The sequence below is a fragment of the Serinus canaria genome, chromosome 3 (assembly GCF_022539315.1).
Source record: "Serinus canaria isolate serCan28SL12 chromosome 3, serCan2020, whole genome shotgun sequence".
NCBI lineage: Eukaryota > Metazoa > Chordata > Aves > Passeriformes > Fringillidae > Serinus > Serinus canaria.
This window is the reverse complement of record NC_066316.1, coordinates 70,572,989-70,583,100: the sequence shown is the minus strand read 5'-3', so window position 1 is coordinate 70,583,100 and position 10,112 is coordinate 70,572,989. Positions and strand designations below refer to the sequence as shown.

The 10,112-nt window shown below is 35.0% G+C and overlaps 1 protein-coding gene across 4 annotated transcripts in view; it reads right to left on the bottom strand.

Moving 5' to 3' along the window:
* Positions 1-3,248: 3,248 nt before the first annotated feature.
* HACE1 (HECT domain and ankyrin repeat containing E3 ubiquitin protein ligase 1) overlaps positions 3,249-10,112 on the bottom strand; it is a 48,062-nt gene continuing 41,198 nt past the window's right edge. For all 4 annotated transcript variants that reach the window (XM_050972955.1, XM_050972956.1, XM_030235609.2 and 1 more), the window contains 4 exons: positions 9,703-9,801; positions 9,320-9,390; positions 4,597-4,710; positions 3,249-4,154 (listed from right to left, as the gene is read on the bottom strand). In XM_050972955.1, the coding sequence (XP_050828912.1) occupies positions 4,052-4,154; positions 4,597-4,710; positions 9,320-9,390; positions 9,703-9,801 (387 nt within the window). In that variant the 3' untranslated portion in view covers positions 3,249-4,051. The remainder of the gene's footprint in view (positions 4,155-4,596; positions 4,711-9,319; positions 9,391-9,702; positions 9,802-10,112) is intronic.

Here is a 10,112-nt window from a genome sequence, read left to right as displayed (position 1 = left end):
TTTGTACTCCTGATCAACTTCTGCTCTTTTGGCATTACTTTCCAATCATATTAGTGTATTTTATTTTTTTAAAACAATTTCCCATGGGAAAAACCTCACACAAATTTAGGGGTGTTATTTGCTATTCCTACTAATGGTTATACATTACATTCAGTGAAAAAGATGAGGAAAAAATCTGGGAGAGCTCTGATATAAGAGAAGATCTATTAATATAAAGTAGTTAATAAAATAAGGAGACCAAAGTGTTTCCGATGAGAGACTTTTTAACACAAATGACTGACACACAAATGACATTGATCTCAAAGGAAATATTTCAGTGGACTGAAGCCCTTCTTAGTGGTGTTTGGAGCCTAATTTGTAGCATTTCAAACATATTGAGTGAGTATTTCAAAAACAATGTTCTCCAACTAAATTATATACCACTTATGCAAAGACATGCAATAATGCCATTTTTCAACCCAAACTAAAGGTGCAGTCTATCTTAATTCCATTTTGATTAATATATTCTATTAGTTTGAAGTACGAGCAGATTTTTAAAGCTGAAACTAGAAATACTGCTTTACACACATAATCAGAAATGTTTCAATCTACCTAACTGCACAGAGCTGTTTTCAAATGAAACTAGCCAGTAATTAACCCAAGACTAAACCAGTAACCTTACACTAGGTTTCTTTATGCAGTGCGATTCCTACTGCCTCCAAACAACAGCCAGTCCCACAGAAGTACATTAACTCTGTCAGTGTCATTCGAGTGTAAAATGTTGTTGAATTGACAAGTGTGTCTATAAAACATGTATCACAGTCTCTTGTCTATCTTGTCTCTTGTCTATAGTAAGTCTGGATAAAAACAGATGTTCTGACTTGAAAATTGCTTATCTTTACAACTCAAGAATCCCTGAGGAGGTTTAATCTAGTTGATTTAAAGCTTTGGTTCTTAGCATCACTTTAGTAATTCAGTGATTTTACTTCCTAACTAGACAAATGCTCTTCTAGGGACATGCTAAAAATTCTCAGTAATAATAGCTGAATAAACTACTGACTTAACCATAATTTCCAAAGCACAAGTGATCCTAACATTTTTTTCTACTGTGCATGTGAAAGTCTCCAAATATCTGGAAAATTCAGGTCAACCACCATCTTCCTCTCATTCCATTTTCCATCTTATTTGACTATGGAACATACAGTAGAAGTCATTAAGCTGCATTTCACAGTTGATGGTTTTAATGGTTTTGCAACATTAGATGCACAATACATTTTCAAGCATCAAAAACTAGGCTTTGCTATCTAACATTTCATAAAGATAATAAAAGCTAATGAGCACTCATGATCTATGATCTGACAAGACATCTGCTCTGTTCTTTCCAAGATAAAATACTCACCCTGCCTTGTTCTGGCACAGTGGGAGAACAAATATAAACCAATTAACCATTCTAAACTATAAGCTATATTAAGTTATAGTTTCTCAACAGGCTTTTCATACCCTGTTGCTAATAGGGTACAGGTGTCCTAAAAAACAGTCCTTCAATGCAGTAATTAAATCCTGCTAACTTCACATGGTCAGCTGCAATCAACAGCACTGTTCAGTTTCAGCAGGAAAAAACCCTGTTCAAAACAAGCAGTAACAAGGCTGATGTCATACCAAGAGTCCAGCTCAACAGCTCCCATCACATTATCTACATATTTACATCATGCTTTCTCATTACAGGAGGATTTTAGAGGCATTTCATTCTAATCTCTTAGGGGGGTAAGTAGAGAAAACATAACAAGAAATTCTACAAGATACATCATAAAGGGACATGACTAACGTGGGGCACACAGGCAACAAGAAAAATTTGCTTTACCATTGTGAGGCTGTTACAGGGAGATGTGTCATAGGAAGCTGTTGAGAACATTAAAATTCTGCTCTCCCTTACATTTCAAAGCCATTTGGCAAGCATGCTAGGTGAACTGTTTGAGACCAAACTCAGCTTGTCGTCACCTACAGTATAATACAGAAGGGAGAAAAAAAATCTTTTTTGTCTTCATTCAGCTTTGCAGTATGACTTATTTTGAACACTGCAGGAGCATGCAATGTTTTGGCTTCCTGGAAACTTCTGTATATTACTCTAGATAAAACATGTGAAAGGGGAAAAAAAAAAAGCACAGATTGCATAGCAGTTAACAAACTAAAACCTTAGATAAAGACAAAAATCCCAGTTTACATAAGAAAAAAAATACCCAATGCCTGACAAATACCTCGTACTGCTCAAAACACTGTCCTCTATCAATGTACCTTGCAGAAGCACATAATAAAATAAGCAATAGAAGCAAGGAACCAAGCACAGCCCAGCTGTGCAAGAAAGCCAAGTACTTTTGCTAAACTGAAGGATCCAAGCAACTGGGATTAAATGTTAAAACCCCACACATTCTCATTCTCAAACATCTAACCTATTCAAACAGCCTAAGCTTCCTCAAGCATGCCAGCGAAGAACAGCATCTCCCCATTTCTTTTCAGGAAAGGGAATGAAATCTTGTGATTTCAATGAGGATTAATTGGCAAGCTTTGGTCCATTGCCCTGCACTTCTTGTCATCCTATTCACTTTTATTGTTTTCACTTGGTTTTGGATTTGTTTTTCTTAACATTTCCTTTCTTTAGTTTCTTCTAGTCTCTCTTTGTTTACCTTTCTTCAATCATTTCAGGATTTTAATTGGAGTAACTTTGGCAAGTTTCCTGAAAGCAACAGCCAAGCAGCTTTCTCTGGACTGTTCTGCTGGAAGTGTCTGCTCTTTCCACTACTTAAAACTGGTGTTCTCCTCATGTAGCAGCCACAGACTCTGTCTCAAAATTTAAACCAACATTTATACAACATGCGCACAAACAGAACTAAAAAGGACATGAAGTTAATAAGTTCACGTATAAAGCTTAGTCCAGAGGAAAATTAACTATGACAAGATGGTCTACGGATTTCTCTCTCACTCCCCCAGAGAGGTTATGTATACTTTAGATTAAAATAAATAAAATCTGAAAAAACCAGCAATAAATAATTCTATATAAATTTTTGACATGAGATTCTAACTATCATAGTTTAGCAGTTAACCTCATAAGCTCAATTTACTTCCTGGTGCATCTTTTTATGTCTATCAATACACTTTGACAATGACTCCTCAAATACAGGTTCCATGACAATTTAAAATAGAAACATTATTAAAATCCTGGTACAAAAAAGAATAATCTGCCCACAGAGACACAAAAATTTGTCACATTCAGATTCTGGTTAAAATATTAAAATTTAATTAATACCTTTTGAACATACAATTATATCAAGGAAAGAGTAAAGGCATTCAAACAATGGATATAGATCTTAAACAATATTTACAAATTCTAAACTGCAAGTTGACTGTAAAGTCACAAATACTTTAAATATTTAGTAGAATATAGTGTAAATTCTAATAGAAACTAGATAAACTCAATCTGTTGTTTTTTTCCAGTCATAACAGTCTAATCTTTACATATTATGTACATTAGAATACTAAAAAGTTATAAAACTTTCTTTCTGTTACTATGCAAAGAAATGGAAAATACATCAGCTCTGTCTTACTGTACAATATTCCAATTGAACTTTCTGTAGTGGTCTGCAAAAATAAATGGCACTTTCACATGCAACAAGGCATAAAGTACAACTCTTTCCATTTGCAGTATTCCATCTGAGTGCAAAGTAAACTGCAATGCAAATGTCATTTAACCACATGCTTGGAAATCAAATGCAAACTGTGGAAAGAGATTCTGACAAACTTTCTCAGATTGAAGTAATAATGAAAAGCATGTAAACTGATTTCCATACAGATCTGTAATTTAAAAAAATGAAAATACAGCATACTGAGAAGTTTGTTATGATGGTATCAGAGCTACCTTGACAACACAATAATGGAGGGAAAGCTGATGGTGCTGTTCTGAAACCCAGCCCTGCCAATGGGCTGCAGCATCCAAGATGCTTTCCTATTGACAGTTTCCAAAATTACTTCTGCCACTCAAAATTGCACATTAACAGTCAGATGGGTTTTCTAGACTTCATTATGCCATTGTGTAACCATAGCTTCCACAGTGCAATGCCACAAGAAGCCTGTCTTTCAGAATTTCTTTACTTGGGTATTCAGGTAACTTGAGCATGTTGATACTGGAAAGAAAAAAAAAAACGGACACCACAGTTCAGCAAAAAACTCAACAGTAAAGACTTCTGATTAAAAAACCTGAAGAAATCACATGTATGGAAGAAAACCAGCCTGTGCAGACTTTTAGTACCACTGAGTATTTGAATATATGGTAGGAAATTAAGTTGTTTTTCACTTCGGAAAGTTGTAATACACTAATTTAACTTTAATATTCCTTTATTAATTTCACTACTTTTAATTAGACAATCTCAAGTTGCAAACAATGAGCAAACATAATGTAACATCATTTGGGATAAAACTCACCACTTTCATGTTGGAGAGTGAATACCGCAGAGACTGTTTAAATTTTTTGGGACTTTTTAATATTCTAAAGAAATATACTTTTGACTGTGACTGACATGAAAAAGCCCTGGTTTTAAGAAATTTTAATAAGAATAGTTAACATACCATGTGCTTGATGTTGGTAAAAGATTTGCAGTATATGGCACAGCAGCAATAGTAAAATTTTGCAATCCACTGCCACCCATTATATGGGCAAAGCCACCATGAGGCACCCTGGAACTGAGAAAATGTACAGAAATTAGAGCAGTGCAATAATGTTGTAAGACAAAAAAATATAATCTTTACACTGAAAATATCTCTTACTTAGGATAATTTGACAGTTACTAGTACTTTTACTAAAGTTCCCTTTTTCTTACTGATATAAAAATTCTCATTGTTTAAAAGTTTTTAATTACAAGACCAAGTAACACATTGGTCCACTGACAATAGGCACCATATATTGTTTGGCTGACCTTTAAGATAATTCTGCCTGTAAGGACTCATTTCTATAACCAGTTTTTGTTGCAGAATGTTCATGGAATCAGAATATCCTGAGTTGGAAAGGACCCACAAGGATTGAAATCTGACTCCTAACTCTGCAGGGACCACACCATGTGCCTGAGACTGCTGTCTAAATTCTTCTTAACTCTGTCAGGCTGGTGCTGTGACCACTTCCCTGGGGAGCCTGGTCCAGGGCCCAACCACCTTCTGTGGGAAGAGACTTTCCCTAACATCCAACCTAAACCTCCCTGATACAGCTTCACACCATTTCCTGGGGTGCTGTCTCTGGTCACAGAGAAGAGATCAGTGCCTGCTCCTCCACTTCTCTTCCTGAGGAAGCTGTAGACTGCAATGAGCTCTCCAAGTCTCAGTCTCAGACCAAGTGCCCTCAGCCACTCTTTAAATGGCTTGTCCTCAAGGCCCTTCACCATCTTCATGGCCTCTCTGGATGCCTTCTAACAGATTTATATCCTTCTTATATTGTGGCATTATCTCAGTTAAGACAAACATGTCTATTTATGTTTAAAGTTTAAGCTACATCACAAAACAGTTTATTCTCTGATTACTATCTGTGGGACAAATGACCAAAGTGTCCTTGACTTGTCTGTTCATTTAGTACTTCAGGCCACATATTTCAAGTAACTAATAAAACCATTACATCAGTCACACTATAGCCCAGTGACAAACTATGGCAAAACTAGAACACACTACAAAAATCACTCACATCTTCAGGAATGCAATCTCACTTAATCATATTACTCTTTTTTTCCCCTTCACCAACATATTATTCAAAGATTACTCCAGGTGTAAGTGGGCAATAGCCCGTTGTTCAGACTCCCTCTCTGTCATTCAAAACTAACAACTAGAATAAAATTCAGATATTTTCACAATATCAACTTAACCTGACACACACTACAAGATAACATCCTGCTAGCACAGCCCCTGCATCAAAAAAAAAAAGTCAAAAAAAAAACCACCAAAAAACAACAACAAAAAAAAAAACCACCAGAAGCAAGTATAACAGAAGAAGTAGTGTTTCCACTCACAGTAAAACTACCTGGCAAAAATGCACAAGCATAATGGTTGCTGCTGCTGCTGAATGTGAAGGAGCTGGGACACAACTCACAGTAATACCTTTTAAACATACCTTTTAGAACTAGTTGTAGTATCCAACACATAAATCTGTATTACCCAGCTTAACAACAGCAATACTGAGCATATAGTTCAAACCCTGCTAGACAAAGTAACCTCTATGGAGAGAAGGGCTGATTATTTGCAGCATATTATTTCTGATACAAATGGAATTGTGCTTACAGCAACAATTCAGAACAGCAGTAAAGATGGTACATCTGTACTCTTATACCATGGTTTTGGCTCACATTCCAATACAGACTTGCCTCCCCTGCAATGACTTTTTTTTCTCCCCTCTGATAAATATCCCATATTCAAATTGGCAATAAATAGGGAACTAACCGCTGAAAATTTCTTTCAGTGCACTATCATCTAAAAGTTTTTTCAATGTAACTTATTTTAATACTTTCTATATAACAGGTCAAAATCATAAAGCATGGTCAAGGCTTTGAATATTTACAAGAATGATTGCTGCCAACTTGTGCCTCCAAGAATGAATTTTCTCTCCAAGCAAAACACTGCCAATAGAGTGAAGAAAACCTTCTAAATAGATGCAAGAAATATCACTATAGCTGTGTGCAAGAGCAACAATACAATTTTATAGCTTTGGAAATTTCTACGTTTATATCTGAATCATGACGTTTCTATTTTTCCACTGACAAGTTTTGCATAAATTTGCTTGGAATAAAAACACTGTAGAAGAGATTTGAAGCTTGTTTCCTTATGTTTTCTTATTCTTATATGACAGTAGACATATCTTTCATATTTAACAACTATGCTGAATTTTCCTTAAAAGAACATAAGCGTATTGCTTATTGCTCCACAAAAACTACAGTCCCCAAAGAAGTTCTATACAATCTTTGCAGCCGTAGAATTTAAATAAAGTAGAATTTATCATTTAAAATCTATCAAGCTGTCAACACTTCCTTCCAACTGTTCACTAAAAACTCCACCAGAAGTTGCCAGTAGAAAATTAACAATAAATTAGCCAAATACTATTATAAATATCAAAGATCAAGAGGAGGAAAAATAAGAAAAGCTTGTAGAATTGGGAATCTCAAGCAGCTGTTAGATGAGAAAGAATAAATGGCATCATAAGTGAACTTTCAGATCCCCAACATGAGCCACAAAAACATTTAGACTTTTTCTTGAGTGTGCTAAGACCTCCAAATATGTTCAAACTTTGCTCATGACAATTACTTTACTATTAAAAGAGTCTCAAAATTGGTATTAACAACAAATGCAATGTTATCTCCACTGAAACTACAAAAGCAAGACTTCATAAGAGAAAAAGAGAAAGAGATGTAAAAATGGGAGAAGGCAGCAAAAGGAAAAGTTTAAGAAATATTTAGAGATGTCAGAAAAACACTGAAGACATAATCACAAATCTATTTTATTTAATTCACTAATTTCAGTCTTTGATTGGAAAGAAAGAACAGTTCCACTTCACACTCACACAAAAAAATCAAGTAAGTAAATGTACAGAAGAGAATAAAGAGAAATGGAGGGGGAAAAAAGACTTTTGAATGTAGCCTGTCAACCAGTACCCACAGAAGCAAATTCTTCACTAAAGCCAGAAAAACATCATAGTTTGAAATCAGGTATACTTTTAAATGTAAAATTTTACTTAAGGTATCAGCCGACTACTGTACCAGGCTCACAGAAAAGTCAGCATCTAAATCTTCCATTTCAAAGAAAGTAGGACTGTCTGAGGACTTTTGTGCAAAAATGCCAGCTGCCTATCACTATTAGAGATAACTTTCTAAAGTTAAATATTTATGGGAAAATACATCTATTGCATTTCAAACACTGAAGAAAAAACAAAGGGTTCCTCCTAGGCGATACAGGAAAAATAAAATCCTAAATAGATGATTTTTAAATTCTATACCAGAATTCTTAAAGCCACACCAAAAATTTCTTTCCTACTAACAAGCAAATGGGTAAGAACAAGACAATAGGTGATTTGTGACCTAAACGAATGATGCTGACACATATTAATCAGACAGTGTAACTGTTTACTTGATAGAAAGCGCCTCTTAGAATCCAGGAGATTATCCCAAATGCAGTGAAAATACTGAATGCCACTTCAGTATCATTTGGAATGTTTTAAGAAGCATTTGAAACACGACCTTACATTTTAAAGAACCTTATTTGCTGTCTAAATTTAGAAATGGACCAGTGCACTAAAAATGAAAGACCAGCAGTTGGCATGCCACACATGTGCAGTTACAACTTCAGGAATCATTTCTTCAGAAGACAAAAAGATTAATGTGCATACAACTACCTTCTCAAATTATCCATGATGCCTCAAACCAAGGAAATTCATGATCAATCAAGGGAAACTAATAGAATTTGGAGACCAGGCTATTTGATGACACATCCCTGGCTGTGAAATTCCTTAATATAAAAGGTAGTTTTGATGATCTTAATTTGTATTTTATCTTTGCTTAACCACAAAATTCACACGCAAAAGTTCAGCTACTCTACTAATCCTAGAATATTAAGGGAACATCAAACCAAGATGTTGTGATCTCTGCCTGCTACCAGAAAAAGACTGGATTGCACAACTCAGATGTCACATTTATGTCCATGGATCCACTCTGTGAAATGTCTGTACCCACAAGTTCAGCAACTCACCCAGCTCACAGGGGCATTTATTGCTAAAACATTCCCCCACTGCTCCCAAACCATAAGGGAAATAAAAGTGGCTTTCCCTAGAGAAGTAATAGAATTTAGGACAGAAAAACTTTATAAAGCAGACAGTCTTCCATAAAGCTACATCTTTACTTATCTTGACACACTGAACTAATGTTGAATTCAACTCAGCTTGAGGAGAAGGATATTCTGTATATATTGACTGAGTGTACTTATCTCATTTATTACAGCTTCAGCTGATTGCTGGAAAAGCCAAAAGTCATATAAACATGCATCAGGAAAAAGAATTTAAAGCTCATTTAAATTCACTACAGCCTTGTCAAGAACAGCCTGGACAGCAACAAAGGCCTCTTGCAAAGTGGTCAAGTATAATAAATAAGTAATCAATCATTTTGCAGGCAACAGAGACAGCAAAAGTATTAACACACGCTTTGTCTACTTCAATGTATAGAACAACCAGTATGCAAAACAGTTTCTAGATGATCTTTTATGGTCTCTCAAGTCTCTGACTTATTTCAGAGTATCTAGACAATGTATCTGTGCTTACAGAAGAGTCTCTCACCTGCCAGTAACAAACTGTAACAGTAACACTCTCTCTTCCTGAGTTAGTTCTTCCACCACGTCCCAGAACCACTAAATGACAAAAAAGTTAGTTTGCATTTTCCATTAAATACTTGTAGTACTTGAAAATATATTGATAAAACAATAAATGGAAAATATATAAGTTTGCTATTTAAATTATGGTATTTTTTGTACCAAATTCATAAATAATTAAGTTACTTAATGCAAAAATACAGTATTAAAAAATATTCACAAATTTCAGCCAAAATAAGCTTCCACAAATGCACACAGATAATGACAACAACAAAACCATATTTTTCGGATTAAACAGTCTACATTGCTTAAAATAACTAAGTAAGTAAATAAATAAATAAATAAATTTACCTGAATAACTTGGTCTCCTCTCTCATAGCCACTGGTGTATTCTGTATTTTTTAACCAGTCATTCACATCAATTTCTGGCATACCAGACAACAAAAGCTCCTTCAGGAGAAGCACATAGATTGTGATCAGGCCTCCTGACTAACCACCTATTTCATGAATTTATGCTATTTTAAGAAGTAGAAAGCTTGCAGTGCTTCTTTATTTTATTGCAACCTTATGGAACCCACCACTAAATTTTTATACATGAAGATTCTTGAATTCAGAAAACTTCACATGATCTGTTTAATTTAAGTATGCACCAGCAAGGGAGAAAAATTATTGTCAAAGCACCTAAAAGAAAAAACCTCTGAGTCTTGCCATGGCTTCAGACACAATTTGAGATGTGTTGGTTACAGAAGATCAAACCACCA